This window comes from Phyllostomus discolor, chromosome 8 (assembly GCF_004126475.2).
Source record: "Phyllostomus discolor isolate MPI-MPIP mPhyDis1 chromosome 8, mPhyDis1.pri.v3, whole genome shotgun sequence".
NCBI classification, from domain to species: Eukaryota; Metazoa; Chordata; class Mammalia; order Chiroptera; family Phyllostomidae; genus Phyllostomus; species Phyllostomus discolor.
Window position 1 is genome coordinate 47775597 of NC_040910.2, and position 17217 is coordinate 47792813.

Genomic DNA, 17217 nt, shown 5'->3' on the forward strand with positions numbered 1-17217 from the left:
TCCCTGACATTTACGTGACAGAAGTACTATAGAAACAGAATCATACAGTGTCTTTTGGGATCAGCTTTTTCCAGTTGACATGAAACCTTGCAGATTCTCTTAATGTAGGCTTTTAAAATTCTAACAGTCAGAAACTGCAGGAAGAATAAAAGGCTGCCTAGCGTCCCAGCTGCCTGAAGAGAAACCCCGTCCTGCCACAGAGCGTGGGCTGCTGTGTGTGGGCAGACCGTAGGCCGGGGCAGCTGCTGGGAGGGTGAGCATGTTCTAGGAGGCCAGTGCGCACGCGGTTCGTGCCCAGTGACCTTGGGAAAAGGGGCCTGGCCAGGTCCCAGCAGCTGCCCCAGCAGCCTCCCCTCCCCAGCCCTGTCATGTTATGCAAGTTTCTTAGCCAGTCTGACCACAGTTTCAGGAAGCTCTACGTGGGCATTGTGTGTGCATGTGAGACCCTTAAACTACAGTCTGGAATATGGGGAGTGTGCGTTATACACGACTGTGCGTGTGATCTGTTTATCCCTAAAGGCATCTCCAGAGGAGGAGACTGCCTGGCTTTGTCATGGCAGGATCACCGTGCCAGCTGTCACAGTAACTGCACACTTTGAGTAAGATTTGATACTCATTTAAACATTAGTCCAGGGGACGCCAGGGTGGACTGCATGAAAACCTTCCCATCAACATGCGTGGCAGTTACGTTATGACTCATGAGACTGTATTCATAGAGGGTATCCCCAAGAGGGTCCCTCCCCTGGGGGAGGAAGACTCTGGAGCAGAGCCTGGCAGATGGATCTGATCTGTCAGGGGCCAGGGGCTAGGACTACCCAACGGTGGCATGGTGCAAAAGAAGCCACAAGTGATGCATCAGGGAAGGCTGTCACTGTGCCAGGGAAACCTTACTTGCAGAGGCAGGTGAGGGCAGGCTGCTCAGCCCTGGCTCTTCCAGTGAAGGAACGCTGCCGGCCCAGCTTCTGCCAGTCTAGGTTTTCTTTCCAGTGTGTTTCAGGGCCATCCTGCAAGTGGTGGGGCCTGGCTGGTGATGGAGTTTGGGGGGACAGATTCACTCCCAGGTGGGACTTTTTGTACATCTGGCGCTAGGTTCTGCCTCTTGCCTCTCTTCCCTGACCTTGTATTCTGACCATCTGTGACCACAAGTGTCTCTACAGAGCTATTCTGAAATCTCTAGATCACTTCCAGAAGGCCCCAGAGGTGCCGACTAACTATTTGTCTTTATTTCTGAAGGAAATTTCCAGAACTCTTTGCACAATTTAAGTCCTTCCTGGGGGTGAAAGAGCTATCATTCGCCCCGCCCATGAGCGACAGATCTGGGGATGGAATAAGCCGGGAAATTGACTACTCATCTTGCAAGCGCATCGGATCCAGCTACCGGGCACTCCCCAAAACCTACCAGCAGCCCAAGTGCAGTGGGAGGACGGCCATCTGCAAGGAGGTAACTCCCCAGGGCTTGTGTCGGCCCATGTGGTGCATGACCCGTAAAACACCCACCACTCCCACGTGCCAGGGGAAAGACTGAATGTCAGTCCCCCAGATGTTGGATGGTGCCAGGATGTGGCAGATACCTGAGCAGCGATGACAGTTTCATGCCCTAGTGGCAGTTTTGGCAAGCTACGGCACCAGGTTGGCATTTGGCGTGTTTCTCCATCATTTTTGACTTGGGTTTCTTTCGGCTGTAAGCCTGCATAGTCCTGGGCCCACTGGCCTCAGTAAGGCCCCATTTCACTTGGCAGTCGAACACTCTGCAGGCTGGAGCACAGACTGTTACCGTGTGCCCAGAACTTCAGAGTGCCTGCTGGGCCCCAGGGCGTAGCCAGGGGTCAGCAAAGAACAGTCTGTGGACCAGGCCCCAGGCCAGAGCTGGCCCACTGGTTGTGTTTATCAATAAAGTTTTATTGGTACACAGCCACACCCTTTGATGTGCATGTTGCTTGTGGCTACTTTAGTAGGACTCAGAGTTGCATGGTCCTGGCAAGTCTGCACAAGCCCATAAAACCTGAAATATTTGTTATCCAGCTTTTGACAGAGAAAGTTTGCTGATCCCTGAAATAGTGTGATTCGTTCACTTTGATCAAAGTCATGTTTTCTCTTAATGCCACTTTAAAATTAATGGTAACTATTTGTATGTGAGGGAGTGGACTGTGAAATCAGAATGCTGTTACTTCTCGTATGTTTTACACTAGACAACACAGTGAACAGGTCTGGCTGTCAGGGCTTGGCGCCCGGGTAACAGCGTTTCCTCTGGTGCAGGTGCTGAATGACACCTGGGTCTCCTTCCCCTCCTGGTCGGAGGACTCTACCTTCGTCAGCTCCAAGAAGACGCCCTATGAGGAACAGCTGCACCGCTGTGAGGACGAGCGTTTTGAGGTGCGTGTGCTGGTGCTCCAGGCCCTCTGGGTGGCCCTGGGTCCTGGCCCAGTTGGGGTGGCCGTCCCCTCCTCCACACTGCTGCCCTCTCTCCCCTGCTCATCGCCCTGTCTGTCCTGGGAGGTACCCTGATGCTGCCTAACTCCTCAGCATCCTCTCGAGTGTCGAGTGCCAGCGCTTCCCAGCAGGGGCAGCTCATACAGGTCTCTTTCCTGCCTTGCTCTCCCTTGGGCTGGCTAGGCAATATAATTGAATTTAATTACTTATTTTTTAATGTAACTATTTGAATTAAAAATAAGCTTAGTTTTTTTGAGATTTTAGTTATTTATTTTTTTAAAGAGACGAGAAGGCAGGGATAAAGAGAGGAAGAGAAACCTTGATGTGAGAGAAATACATCACACTCCCCCAACTGGGGACCTGGTCCACAGCCCACACGTGTGCCCTGACAGGGAATCAAACCTGCAGCCTCTCAGCTTGAAGGCCGGTGCTTAATCCACTGAGCCACACCAGCCAGGGCTGAAGTTAATTTTGAAAACTAACTTAATTTTCTAGCGAGAGGGAGGCTGAGGTCACCGTAGAGTCACGTGCAGTGTAGGGATTGCACAGCAGTCCGGGTTCCCTTTCCCCAGTGCTGACAGCTTATAAATCCCTGTCAGAGTATCACAGCCAGGCCAGCGACATTGGCACATCTGCCCAGTTGGACTGAATTTGTGTGTGCGTGCCCGTATTGTGCGCACACGTGTGTTCAGCTCTGGGCGGTTTTCCCACCTTTGGTAGTTTGTGAATCTACCACCACAGCCAAGACAGCAAATGGCTCCTCACCGCTAGCACCCTTGTTCTGCCCTTTATCTGAACACCTCCCTCCCGGCCCCACCCAGCGCTGCCCCTGCAACACTGACCTGTCCTCTGTCTCTCTCACTGTGTCGTAAATGGAGTTACACGGTGTGTGTACCCTTTGGGGATTGACTCTCCCTACACACACCCGGAGAGTTATCCAGGGGTTACATGCACCACGGGTCCCTTCCCTTTTTTTGCCAGGCAAAACTTGCTCTTTATGCCCCTGAAGGGGGTCAGCCAGCGGTAAGCAGCCCATGGCTCTCAGCCCCCCAGTGCTGAGTCCTGCATTTGTGCCCCCCGTGGCTGGGCCCCAGCCCGGTAATCAGCTGCACTCACTGAGGGCCCTGCGTCTGAAGGCCTGGCATCCTGAATGCTCTGTCCAAGCAGCCTTTCTCCTGGCTGGCCCCCGCCAGGGCCCCCCTGACCTCTTCCCGCCTTCCTCTCCATAGTTAGATGTCGTCCTAGAGACCAACCTGGCCACGATTCGGGTGTTGGAGAGTGTGCAGAAGAAACTCTCCCGGATGGCGCCAGAAGACCAGGATAAGTTCCGGCTGGACGACTGTCTGGGGGGCACGTCTGAGGTGATCCAACGTCGCGCCATCCATCGGATCTATGGGGACAAGGCCCCTGAGATCATCGAGAGCCTCAAGAAAAACCCTGTCACTGCTGTCCCTGTCGTCCTCAAAAGGTTTCCTTGGCTTCTGGTTCCCTGGGAACTCATGAGTGTTGTAGGTCACAGGTGTCATCACAAGGCTGGGTGGGGGTCTCTGGGGCCTCAGGCTGGCTCACTGGGTTTTCCGGTCTTCTTCCTCTTCCTGTTCCCTTCTCGAGAGGAAAGTGTACTTAATAGTCCGAGTCCCTCAGCCACCCACACATAATTAGATCTCACCATTAGAAGTGGGACCTGTACCACAGCTTGCCTTTCATGTAGAAATGTGTCTTAGCAGCTTTTCCACAACAGGGAACGGGTGTAAAGTGGCTGCCCTCAGTTGGGTGCTATGTTTTGCCTTGGGTGGTGGAGCTAAGTAAGGCCCACACTGTCCCTTCCCTCATGGAGTTCACAGTGGAGCCAAGAGCTACATGAAATATCGTCAGTGGCAGGAGCCAGGACGAGGAGGAGGTTGGTCCCATGGCATCTATATTTGAGAAACCATGAAACCAGCCATGCTGGTCCTCCAGGGCTGTGGCCCCCACCCTCCCTCCTTTAGTCAACACAGGCTGGAGTTGGCTGTCCCGAGTTTGCAGTGCAGTGGCTGGGCTGTGGGAGGAAGACAGGCTGGTCCTATGTAGGGACGACTCAGGTGGGTGTCCTGGGTGTTCCTACGCTCTCCCTGTGCTGAGCCCCTGTGGCCCCCCAGGCTGAAGGCCAAGGAAGAGGAGTGGCGGGAGGCCCAGCAGGGCTTCAACAAAATCTGGCGGGAGCAGTATGAGAAGGCGTACCTCAAGTCCCTGGACCACCAGGCTGTGAACTTCAAACAGAATGACACCAAGGCCCTTCGCTCCAAGAGCTTGCTCAACGAGATCGAGAGTGTCTACGACGAGGTGAGGCCCTCCTCCGCACTGGTCCCTGTGCCTCTGTCCCAGTGCTGGGCCAGGGCTGGAGGCATCGCCCTCACAGGGCCGTGTAGGGGTGTGGGTGGACGTTTCTGCAGCACGCAGACTAGGGCTGGTCAGGGGAGGACTGTTGTCAGCTGGAGTGCTCCCTCACCCCCCCACCTCCCCACCTCGCGGGCCTTGAGGGGCGGGCCTTTCTCAGTGGCCTGGTACTAGTGGTGTTCCTTTCTCTACCACCAGTGTGTGCAGGGCAGTGTTTCAACCCCCAGAGGGAACATCCAGTATAACTCTTGCTCACAGATCTTCCTGTGAAAGTTTGTTAGCCAAGTTTTAGCAGAGAGGAAACTGAGGCACCAGAGGTGGCCACTTGCCAAGGCCAGTCACAGGAGACCAGAGCTCTGGGCCCTGGGGCTCCCCCTCCAGCACCCAGCAGCTGCGCCATGCCTCCTTGCCAGTCTCGGAGCACCTGGGCTCATGGGCCCTGAACCACAAAACTGGGGCAGGGCTGGCCTCTTGGGCTCTGAGAATCTGGACCTTTGAAAAGCACATAGAGGGTGGCCTGGCAGGGAGATGGAGGCCACTGAGGGGTGGGGGGGCAGGGCAGGAAGGTTGGCCAGTGCTCCAGGGAGTAGCACAGGAGGGTTGCTGCTCCCGGGCTGTGCCAAGGAGACAGAGACAGCGGCATCAAAGACTGAACATGTGCGTGGGCTGGTCACGTATTCCCCTTTATTCCTCACATAAGCAGCAAGCAGTCGTACCTCCTCTTACAGGACAGAAGTTGAAGGTGGGGGAGCTGGCTACGGGGGGTGCCCTGTCCAGAGTGCATGCTCTTCCATGTCACTGGGTGGTGGCCCAGAGATCCTTCCCTCCTGCCTCCCTCTTCCTGGGACAGCTTCTTTCCTGCAGGGCCCACCGCTTGGCCCCTGGCTTTATCCTCCCACCTATCTGATCTCCTTACAGGGGACCTCAAAGCCTGAGACGTGCCCCCATCCGTGGGGTCTGTGGCACATTGTCAAATTGGGGGTGGTGATATTGCCCGGCAGACCTGTTGCTCGCCACTGAGTTCCTGGGCTGCTCCCCTGGGGGCAGAGAGGGTAAGGGCATTTGGCTGGTGAGGGCTAGGCACAGTGTGGAAAGCCCCGCCCCTGTGTCCTTCCAGTCACTAGTTCTGTTGGAGAAGCAGACTGTCATCACCACCCCCTCACTGCCCTGCCCTCCACCCCAGCCTTTAGGACGTCCTGCCTGCCAGGATGGTACCCACAGTTGTTTTTCCCAAGAGCCTGGCGTTCCCTAGTGCGCTCAGACTGTGGAAGAAGCCATTGTCTTAAGGTTTTCTGGGAGAACAATTGTTGGCTAAAGACTGAGGGGAAGGTGAACCCAGGGCCATGGTTCTCCAGGTAGAAAGAGCAGACAGCTCACACACAGGTCCTGCGCACCGCAGGGCAGCTCAGCCCCCGAGGCCTCAGAGGAGGGGCACTGACTTTGTTGTGAGGCGGGAGGCTGCAGGGCCTTGGGCCGGGGGCTGCTGAGCAGTGTGGGAGGGGCGGTGGGGTGGGCTTTGCTCCTGTGGGCCCAGTTGCTCAGGTCTCAGTGAGTGTGTGGCGGTGACAGGTGAATGGGAACAGGCAGTTAGGGGAGGCTTATACAAGGTGATAGGAGGACTGTGGAGAGGCTGGTGGTGGCTGGAAGAGGGGACAGGCAGAGTATGGGCTAGGTGAGCAGGGCTAAGGAAGGAGAGGGTTAACATGTATGCAGTCTCGGGGCTTCAGGGTCTGGCTGGGCATCCATGAGTGAGTGTGGTGGGCTGGCCCAGGGGGCACCCGAAGCCTTCCTCATTTCCCTGAAGAACCTGGACTGGGCAGCTTGGGTCGGTTGGGACTTGGTGACCAGGGCCCTGGTCCTCTCATGTCCCAGGCCTGTAGGCACTGCTGCAGGCATCAGTGGCAGGAGGGACGGGTTGACCCTGTTCTGGTCCTGGTGCTGGGTGATGAGACACCATTGGAGCCCCTCAGCCCTGGGTCCCCATCTTGGGTTTTCCCAGCGGATCGCTTCTTGCCTGACACCCCCCTGTCCCCAGCACCAGGAACAGCACTCAGAGGGCCGCAGCGCCCCCTCCAGCGAGCCACACCTTATCTTCGTGTATGAGGACAGGCAGATCCTGGAGGACGCGGCCGCACTCATCAGCTACTACGTGAAGCGGCAGCCAGCCATCCAAAAGGAGGACCAAGGCACCATCCAGCAGCTGGTGCACCAGTTTGTGCCCAGCCTCTTCTTCTCCCAGCAGCTGGACCTAGGGGCGTCTGAGGACTCTGCTGACGAGAGCCGGGGGAGCCCCCAGGGGCAGAGCGTGGACCCTGGCGACCGGAAGAAGCCGGTGCCTGGGCCACAAAGCAGCCCCTCAGAGGAGAAGGTGGCCTCCAGCGAGGGTTCTGCCCCCGAGCAGCAGCAGCAGCAACCGCAGCAGCCGCCTCCGCCACCACCGCCGCCACCGCCACTGCCACCACCACCTCACAAGCCCATGGATGACGTCTACAGCCTCTTCTTTGCCAACAACAACTGGTACTTCTTCCTGCGTCTCCACCAGACTCTGTGTTCCCGGCTCCTGAAGATCTACCGCCAGGCTCAGAAGCAGCTCCTGGAGTATCGGACCGAGAAGGAAAGGGAGAAGCTGCTCTGTGAGGGGCGCCGGGAAAAGGGCAATGACCCCGCCATGGAGCTGCGGCTCAAGCAGCCTAGTGAGTTCCCCAGACCCTGCGAGAGCCCAGAGATGCTGTGCAGGTGCTGGGAGTCGGGCAGCAGCCCGTGTGGGCCCCAAGGGCTCCAGTTCGTAGCCTATGACCAGAAATATCCCCTTGAGTTTTTCTGACTTCGTTTGAAATGTTATCTCAGACGAGAAGTCACAAGAATAGTAGTCTTGAGCATGCCTAGCCTGCCCAAGCAGAAGCACCACTTCCGACTGTGGTGCTGTGGTAGGACCAGGAATCCAGCATTGCCGGGCCACAGTCGCTTCTTGCCTGCCCTCCCCTGGCACGAAGCTGTGGTCCTTTCCCCCAGGCTGGGATGCGTGCAACTCCTTACTGCCCAGGCACGCTTCCATTCTGGAGTCACAGGCCAACATTGGGAGGTAGGGAACACAGAGGCTCCAGATCACCCTGGCGGGGCCCTCGGACAGCCAGGGTGATGTGGTCCCCGCCTGCCCTCAGGTGAGGTGGAGCTGGAGGAGTACTACCCAGCCTTCCTGGATATGGTGCGCAGCCTGCTGGATGGCAGCATCGACCCTACACAGTATGAGGACACGCTGCGTGAGATGTTCACCATCCACGCCTACGTCGGCTTCACCATGGACAAGCTGGTGCAGAGCATCGCACGCCAGGTGAGTGTCGGGAGGCCTGACACACAGGACATGGCCCCTCCCCCAGGCTCTGCCAGCCTTCCACTTTGCACACCAGCCCTTCTTGTCTCTCTCGAGCTGTGCGGGTAGCCCTCTGTCAGCATCTTTCTCTCCTCTGTTTTTTTTTTTTTTTAATTGAGACAGAATTTATAGAACATTAACCGTTTTAAAGTGAACAGTCCCGTGGGGTTTAGTGCATGCACAGTGTTACGCAACCATTGCCTCCGTGTAGTTCCAGAGCATTTCTGTCGCCCCGAAGAGAGGCCCCATCCCCATGAGCCCCCAAGCCCCTGCCCAGCAGCAGCCTGCTCTCTGTGGCGTTCCTGGCCTGACCTTGCATCTGCGTGGAGCCATGCACCGCGGGGTCTTCCGCATCTGGCTCCTCAGCGAGGTGTTGTCCCGGTCCATCCACATTGTGTCATGTCGGTGCTTCACTCCTCTGTACAGCCGAGTCACAGTCCCTTGTGTGGGCGGCCCACATCATGTTCGTCCCTCCGTCTGTGGATGGCTGCCTGGGTTGCCGCTGCTTTCTGGCAGTTGGGGATATTGGTGCGGTAAATGTGGATTTGAGTCCCTGCTGACCAGCCTTTCCTGAGGGTGATTGCCAGTGTGTGAAGAACCTTAGCCCACTCTGGGGGCGGAGGGCGGATGTCAGGGGTGCAGTGATGTTCTCTAGCAGTCAGCGTCACTTACAGCAGCAAAACACTCCCCACAGCCAAGTGTCAAGGGGAGGAAACTAGTCATGTAAATGGAAACAGCAGAGCCAGACAGGTTGGGTGTGGTCCTGGGACACACGGGTCCTGCTGGCGGTGTTTTTCTGCTCGACTCTTGTTTCCTGAAGGCTCACTAAGGCCGTTCCCGTAAAGCGGAAGAGAAGCCAGGAAAAGAACAATGTTATTACTCGCCCACCCAGACGGTCGGTGGGAACATTGTAGAAAAGCCATCTCCTTCTAGGTTTGAGAAATTCCTTGATGAGGTAGAGCACGCACACAGAAAAGGGCGCAGGTTGGCGGGCCTTCGCGCAGGGACAGCCCTCCCAGCCCCCCCACCCCCCACCACCGTGGGCGCCCACAGGCTGGGATAGGGTCTCTGCTCTCAAGCTGTGTGTAAACGGAGGTGTGCTGCCTGTCTGGCCACAGCAGGCCGTGTGATTCGGTGACGTTCCCTTTTCCTGAGATGCCTGTGGCTCCTTCCATCTGGCCTGCTCAGGGAACAAGCTCACGTTGAGGCCCTTGGAGCAGCGCTTCCCATCCTCAGGTGCCATCTCTGAGTTTCCTCCGCTCCCACCAGCCGCTGCGGAGGCTTCCGGTTTCCCAGTGGGCATTCTCCGTCTGGCCCAAAGCTGGGGGTTGGATGTCTGTCTCATCCCTCCCTCCTGGGCCTGGGGAGCAGAGGCCTTGTTGTGGTTTACACTGCGTTTCCCCCATGGCTCACGAGGTTGGCACCTTTCTGTTCCTCTGTGGCTGTCCAGGTCCTGGCTGTGGAGGGCCCACCCATGTTGTCCGCTGCTTTTTCTCACTGACAAGTGCGAGGCTTTGAGTCTTCTGGTTACAAGGACACGACCAAAACCGACATCTCTGTTCTGACCCCTAATCCTTCTGTCTTCAGGAACCTTCCCGTTTCCCTCTGCCTGCTGGGCTGTGCATATGCCCCTGCCTGTCACCATCCACAGCCGTGGCCACTGCAGCCCGGGGATGGGGAAGCATGTGCAGGGCCTTGCACACACCTCCAGGATGCAGTGACTCGAGGGTACCACGGGACTGAGGGCCGTACCCCTAGGGCTCAGCGTTGAGCCTGCCCCCAACAGGCCACAGCTCTGGGGGAGCCGGGGTCCACCAGGTCCCGCTGGAAATGCCCTGGGCCAGCTGTGCACGGGGCCCCGCACACTGACAGCTGTAGCCCGCCTTGGTGGGATTGTGTCCATGCCCGTTGCATCTCCCTTTTCGTTGTTATTATCAGCATTTCCTGTTTTCAGTAACAGCAGCCAGTGTTTGGGGAAACCTGCTGTGGTCCAGGCCCGCACGTCACTGGTCGGTGGTGTAGCACTCGGGGAGGGACTCAAGGTCCTGAGTCCGGCAGCCTGTCTGCTGTTGCTTGTGGCAGGGCCGGCCCGCACCCGCTCCATCCGCCCTGCACCTCAGCTCCTTCCGTGTGTCCTGTCTTCTTAAGCCTTTCAGCACTAGTGTGTCTGTAGGAGTTACAGGACCTCACTGTGTTTGTAGCTGGAAACTTGGGGAAAATAGCCTCCCTCCCTCCCACTACTTTCAGATAACGACCAACCCCATTTTGCAGCACTTTCTTCTGTGTTCATTCTGTATGTTTCCCAAACCCAAGCAAGGATTGCTGGTCCTTTCTAGTTTGGACTGGTCTGCTCTGCTGTGAACTCGTTTGTTCTTGTCTGCTCTGGTCTGAGCTGGTCTAGTTTTTTCTGCTGTGGCCTGCTCGCACCCTCTGCTGGCATTACTCACTCTGCATGACCCCTCTGATCCTGGCCTTCGTGTCCGTGTTGTGGACTTTCTGTGTCCTCTCTGGACGAGGCAGGGACTCCAGCAGAAGGAGTGCCTGGAGCTGTGCTCACCCCTCCCAGGGGCACACACCCCAGGCACCCACTGGCTCTCCCTCCCCACTAGCTGCACCACCTCGTGAGCGACGACGTCTGTCTGAAGGTGGTAGAGCTCTACCTAAACGAGAAGAAGCGGGGCGCCGCTGGTGGGAACCTGTCCTCCCGCTGCGTCCGAGCCGCCAGGGAGACTAGCTACCAGTGGAAGGCTGAGCGGTGCATGGCTGACGAGAACTGCTTCAAGGTGAGAGGCCAGCTGTGCTCAACCCCACATGAGGCTGGGGGTGCAAGCGGAATGCCTAGAACAAGAGGGCCGTGGTGCTCGGGCAGGGGTGAGGACTGGATGGAGACTGGACTGCTGTGGCCAGTCCGGTGACACGCACCTCCTTGCCTGGGCCTCCGGATGCTGGCCCTGGCCTCTGAGGGCTCCCCAGGGCCCATGAGGTGGGCACCCAGCACAAAGTCCCTGGAAGGAGGATCTAGACCTGGAGGCTGTTGAAGGGGGTTCATTGATGACCTTTCAGCCTTGCCCTGTGTCTGCTTGGGCTATGCCAGTGGCTTCAGGCTTTGCCCCCCACCTTCCCTAGGTGATGTTCCTCCAGCGCAAAGGGCAGGTGATTATGACCATTGAGCTCCTGGACACTGAGGAAGCCCAGTCGGAGGATCCCGTGGAGGTCCAGGTGAGGACCAGGGCCCCATGCCTTGTGCGTACCATGGGGGCTGGGTGGCCACGGGCACAAGCATAGGCCACACACTCTCCATGGGGGCCTCGGAGGGGCCGGAGTTGCAGGCAGCCCCTTGGGAGTCCAGGGTGTGACCCAGCGCGGGAGGTCCAGGTTACTCTTCCCTAAACCCTGCCTCCTGGCTCCTCCCACCTGTGGTGGCCGGCATGGTCACTCCCCCGAGCTGTGCAGCCTCTGCACTCCCTGCACGTGGAGCTCAGGACTCCTGGTTCCCGGCCTCAGTCACCAGGAAGACACCCGCCTGGCCCACGCTCTGAGTCACACGTTCCTCTAGATTAGACATCTTCTGGTGTCTCTGCCTTCTGTCCTTACAAGGACACCAGACTTTGGATTTTGGGACCCCCCCCTTACTCTGGTGTGACCTCACCTTAACTAGGTGGCATCTGCAAAGACTATTTCAAATGAGGTCACATTCACAGGGGCCAGGACATAGGACTGAGGTGCATGTCTTTCTCAGGGACTCAGTTCAACCCACACGAGTGAACTGCTCATCCCAGCTTACCTAGGACATTCCCAAATGTTATCACCAAAAAGTTCCACGTCCCAGGAATTGCTCATTCTCAAACAAACCATGACTGTCGGTCCCCTGACACTTAGTTGCGTCAGAACTTCTTCCGGGGTCAAGCAGCCTGTAACCAAATAAGTAAGGACACCAAAAAAGTAGCATTTCTGTTGCTGCCTTGGCTCTGTGGCCTTGAGTCCCAGGCCCTGCCCCCTGTGTGACCTTGAGTCACACAGCCAAGATCTGTGGGCCAGCAGCCCTGGAGCATCCTGTCCGCTCAGGAGCTTCGTGTCGGAGAACCGGGAGGGTGTGGTAATGCTTGGTGCCCTCACACCGCTGGGAACAGGGCCAGGGCCCACCCGACGCTCCCCACAGCCTCAGGGGCTCCCCTCCTTGCCCTGCTTCAGGGCTCCCCACACAGGAAACTCTTCTCAAGATGAGTGAGGGGGGAGGTCTGCATACCCTTCACCTTACAGGAGTTTCCAGCTCGAGTCTGGAGGAGCCTGTGGCTTTAACAGGGTAGTGATCGAATGAAGGGTCATTGGACACTACCAGCCACGCCCACCTTGGACCTGCATGGCCCCTTCCAGCCCCACCTTTTGTTCACTGCCACCTCTGACCTGGTCTTTCCCTCTTTCTACCCTGTGTCCTGATGTCCATTCCTGGATCCCACTTCCCTCCACGTGGGCTCCCTTGTGGACCTAACCACACGGTGAACAGGTCATTATGCAACAGTGGTTTCTCCAGTTCAGCATGTAATGCCGCAAGTGGTCTGTTTGTAGCTGGATATGCACGTCCTGCCCCAGTGCAGTCTGGCGTTCCCGTCACACACAGGCTCTCCCACAGCCGGGGTGGGGTGTGGACATCCTCCCTGGGGGCCTGAGCTTAGGGTCCTGGCTGAGAACCTTTATGTGGGGAGTCACAGCCATGTCTCCCTCTGTCCCCCCAGCACCTGGCTCGGTACGTGGAGCAGTATGTGGGGACCGAGGGTGCATCCAGTTCGCCCACTGAGGGCTTCCTCCTGAAGCCCGTGTTTCTGCAGAGGTGAGAGGAGCCGCAGGGAGGTCCCGTGTCTTTAATTGAGGCCGATCGACGGTTTTCTCTGTCTGGGAACACTTACTGGGCGCCTGATGTGTGCGAGGTGTGGCCCTCCCCCCTGAGGTCTGGGATAAGCAGACCAGTATTCCCAGGACAAGGAAGGTAGGAGGGGGCCGCCCTGCCTAAGGGAGCAGAGGACCTGGGAAGAGTGGGTAACAGCCTGGAGGGAGAAGCTGCTAGAAATGGCAGCCATCAGGCCAGAGGCAGGAGTACTACCCTCCTCAGACCCAGGACCGGAGACCAGGCCGGGTCAGATCTCGTCTCAGGCCAGGTTGAGACAGCAGACTTTAAGATCAGTGGGGGCTGTTGGTGGGTGTTTAGATTTGAGTGGGAACCCCTTGCCAAGTGGGGACCAGGCTGAGGGTGGGGCCTTAAGCCCACTGATAAGACAGAGAGGAAACCGGATCTGGGAGAGTGGAAGCAGGGAGGGGAGATGCTGGATGAGGGGACCCCCCTATTGGAGGGACATGGGAAGCAAGTGAGAGGAGCCAGCAGAGCCGGCCAGGCGGCCCCCACCCTGGGGTTGCCAGCACCCCTGCCTTGTATGGGGTTGGTTTGCACTGGGTGGAAGGGTTGGTTTTGCTTTGATTTGCATCGCCCTGTCTCCTGGGAAATACAGCCAAGGGCTTCCTCATCTGCAAATGCTTCTCTGATTCCCCAGGAACCTCAAGAAGTTTCGCAGGTGGCAATGCGAGCAGGTGCGGGCCCTGCGTGGTGAGGCCAAGAGTTCCTGGAAGCGGCTGGTGGGGGTGGAGAGCGCCTGCAACGTGGACTGCCGCTTCAAACTCAGCTCCCACAAGATGATGTTCATCGTGAACTCCGAGGACTACATGTACCGCCGGGGGACCCTGTGCCGCGCCAAGCAGGTACCTCTCTTGCCCTGCCCTGGGAACTGTGTCTAGCCCACAGCTCACCGGGGGTGCCTGGCCCCTGTGATCCAGTCTGTGGCCATCTGGCGGGGACCTGGGTCTGGTGACTCCACCCTACCCTCTGCCTGCAGGTGCAGCCCTTGGTCTTGCTGCGGCACCACCAGCACTTCGAGGAGTGGCACAGCCGCTGGCTGGAGGACAACGTGACCGTGGAGGCAGCCAGCCTGGTGCAGGACTGGCTGATGGGCGAAGAGGATGAAGACATGGTGCCCTGCAAGACAATCTGCGAAACGGCCCACGTGCACGGCCTGCCTGTGACTCGCTACCGTGTGCAGTACAGCCGCCGCCCTGCGTCCCCCTGAGGCAGCCAAGCAGCCACCACAACACACAGTTTGGTGTGGTTACTTCCTCAGCCTAGGTGTCAGTCAAGGGCGTTTTCATGAACTACCTAAGGGAAGGAGAGCACCCCCAGCCTTGACGCTGCAGGCTGCCAGCTTCGGGGAAGGGGGTTCTGTCAGTTGCAGCCTCATGCTACCACCCTTCACAGCGCCCCAGCTTCCTTTGGGCTAGTCCTGTGCCAAACCTGAAACCCCTGCACTTGAACTTGAGGCTCAGTTCCCAGCAGAAAGGGGAGGATCTGTGCACTGCCTGATGACAAGCGGTTGTGTTCACACACCTGCCACATGGGGCCACACTGGTCATTTTGTGCACGGGACATCTGGGAAAGTCGGTGACAAGCCCTGTGAGGGCACACAGTTGGGAGGAATAGGCACAGAAGGAGTTGGGCCAGGGACCTGCTTGAAAAGCACGTCCTTCCCAAGTGGTTTTAAAACCTTCCAGAAACTTCTCAAGCTGGGCAGCACCTACATCTGACAGTGGGGACATCAGCTGGTGCTCGGGTCCTCCTCATTTTTTAAGTTGTGCAAGCCCTTTCCACTAGGTGTGGGGTGGGCAGGGGGCACCAGAATGGCCCAGAATACCCCACTATGGAAAACAGATACGCCAAACCCTGTGTTGATCCAGCAGCCGGCCTCTGGGTCTGCCAGGGACGGGACTCAGCCCGACGGGCCCATCATGCTCAAGTGACCCGAGTTGGGAAGGTCCCAGGGTGGGATTCTGTACCTAAGATGAATGTTCTAGAAATAACGGATGCGCACACATATTTATTCCTTTATACCCTCTTAGTGGTTTTAACTTTCGCAGCAACCAAGTCCCGAGGCTTCTTGGGGAGTGAGTGTGCTCCTCGTACCCACCCCACCACTGCTGTTGCTGCAGCTGCCGCTCGGGGAGGGCACATGTGAGGGCTGAGGCAGCCGTCCTGTAGGGGCTTCCAAGGCTTCCTGTGCCAAGAATGCCATGCAGTGTGGGCTTGCACTGGCTCTGCAAACTCCCTGCCCCGGGAGGAGCCCTGGCAACGCACCAAGAGTGGGATCTGCTGACCAGTGGGATCAAAACAGTCCCCAAGCAGCCTCCTCGCCGCCACCCACAGTGCTCCCCCTCCTGCAGCCGAGCTGTGCCAAACCCACTGTTCCCACAGTGGGGATGTGTTTCTAAAAGTTACCTGTGGAACTCAAGGTTTGTGAAGCCTTTGACTCTAGGGCCAAGGCCCGCGTGTGCCCCAGAGTCTCCCTGCCAGCGTGTTCTCAAGTGTAACCCAGGCACTTTGTCTGAACCCTTGTTTCATAAGAAGGGAACTTACCACAACTCCTGGACCAGCCCCTTCAGACTGCCCCTCCATTCCTCCTCGGGGCCGGGGTTTGCCAGCCACCCCCCAACCCCTATCCTGCATGCTTCTCAGCAGCCCTTTCGTTTCTGAAGACTTCTGTTCTGGGGCTTAGACTTCCTTTGCAGCTGTTTTGATTGTAGTCTCCTTTTCTATTTATTTGCACATTAATGTTAAAAATTAAATATTGACCTGAAGCTGTGAGATCCCATCCATTTTTTCCTGAGTGCAAGCCCCAGGGTAGCCCCCCACTCCATACCCTGCCCAAGCTTTGTCCCAGGCGCTGGAACCCACCAAGCAGCCCCTGGCACCCAGTGGTCCCCAGACTCAACTGCAGAGCCCTGGCAGCTTCCCTGCTTGGGAGGTCACATTTCCCATGGGGCAGTGCTCTGCCCCTGTACCAGAGCGCTTTCTAGAATACTCATCCCAATTCAGGCTTTGTATTCATTGGAAATGCCGAGTGTTTCCTTCTGACAATTGTGCATCAAAGCCAACTTCAGTGCTTGGTGTTGGCTCTGAGCTTTCTCTGCCTGAGGGTGGGTGCTGCGGAGGGATGTGGGGGGTGGGGGGTGGACTTGCTTCTTTGGGTATACAAAACCACCCTCTTAACCTCTTCTCCCCCCATCACTGATTGCCCTCTGAACATCTCTGGACCCTCCCCCCGACCTGTTCCCACCTAAGAATGGGGTTGCTCACACGTCTGCTCAGGGGCCTCTTAGCTGACCCTTCTGCTTCTGCAGAGGAATTGGCTGCCCCCTCCAGCTGCACCCTGTACCTCCCCCTTCCCTCAGCCCTGCCGGTGCCCACACCAGGCCTCCCCTGTCAGATTCCTGCTCCCAGTTGGCACAGCCCTGCCAACTGGCCAGTCCTCTATCAGGAGTGGTCCTGACCTCCCAGGGACCCTTTACCCTATGTGCATCCCCCCACACATGTGCTGCCCCTCCAGAGGGTCGGGGTAGCAGGGTACTTAGAGGCTTGTTCTGTTAGATTCCTGCTACCCTGGAGCCCACAGCGGGAGTGCTCAGGCTGCACCTGTGCCCACGCACCGGCCTTCCTCTGTCTGAAGCACTGGGAGGGAGGCCTCCCCGCCTGCAAACAGTGGCCACTGCAGCTCCCTCAAAGAGCAGAATGTAGGGGGTCCCTTTGTGGTGGGCAGAGCTCTGGTAGGGCCCCAGGGTTCCCACCCCCATGGACATCCCCACTAGTCCCTGCCCTCAAGTGCCCTGTGACTGTGGTTAGGTTGCTAGACAGCAACTGAAAAGATGGTCTCCTGCTGGCCTGGAAGACAGCAGCCCCATGTTGGGGAGGGGACATGACCCCTGCAGATGAGGGCCTGGCCCTGCCTGGCCCTGCCTGGACTCCTCGCCCTGGGAAGCACCAGACCTTAAGGGCCCGTTGTCCCTGACCACTGTGTCCTTGGTGAGGGGTGAGGCCACAGTGAAAGATCAGCCCAAATTCATACGTCAGCCCTCCCTTCTCACTACCCTGTGTCTCCCCCTGTACCTCTTCAGGTGCAGGAAGGGGAGCTGTAGGCCCAGGTGGGCTGCCCTCCCCGCTGCGGTGGAGA

General features: G+C 57.7%; 1 protein-coding gene across 2 annotated transcripts in view; it reads left to right on the top strand.

The window, feature by feature from the left end:
* Positions 1–15854, top strand: part of SIN3B (SIN3 transcription regulator family member B) — a 35387-nt gene extending 19533 nt beyond the window's left edge. For both annotated transcript variants that reach the window (XM_028519694.2, XM_036032504.1), the window contains 11 exons: positions 1234–1441; positions 2257–2373; positions 3660–3898; positions 4569–4752; positions 6842–7499; positions 7968–8137; positions 10786–10959; positions 11303–11395; positions 12910–13004; positions 13720–13924; positions 14059–15854. In XM_028519694.2, coding sequence (XP_028375495.1) covers positions 1234–1441; positions 2257–2373; positions 3660–3898; positions 4569–4752; positions 6842–7499; positions 7968–8137; positions 10786–10959; positions 11303–11395; positions 12910–13004; positions 13720–13924; positions 14059–14289 — 2374 coding nt within the window. In that variant the 3' untranslated portion in view covers positions 14290–15854. The remainder of the gene's footprint in view (positions 1–1233; positions 1442–2256; positions 2374–3659; positions 3899–4568; positions 4753–6841; positions 7500–7967; positions 8138–10785; positions 10960–11302; positions 11396–12909; positions 13005–13719; positions 13925–14058) is intronic.
* The last annotated feature ends 1363 nt before the right edge of the window (positions 15855–17217 follow it).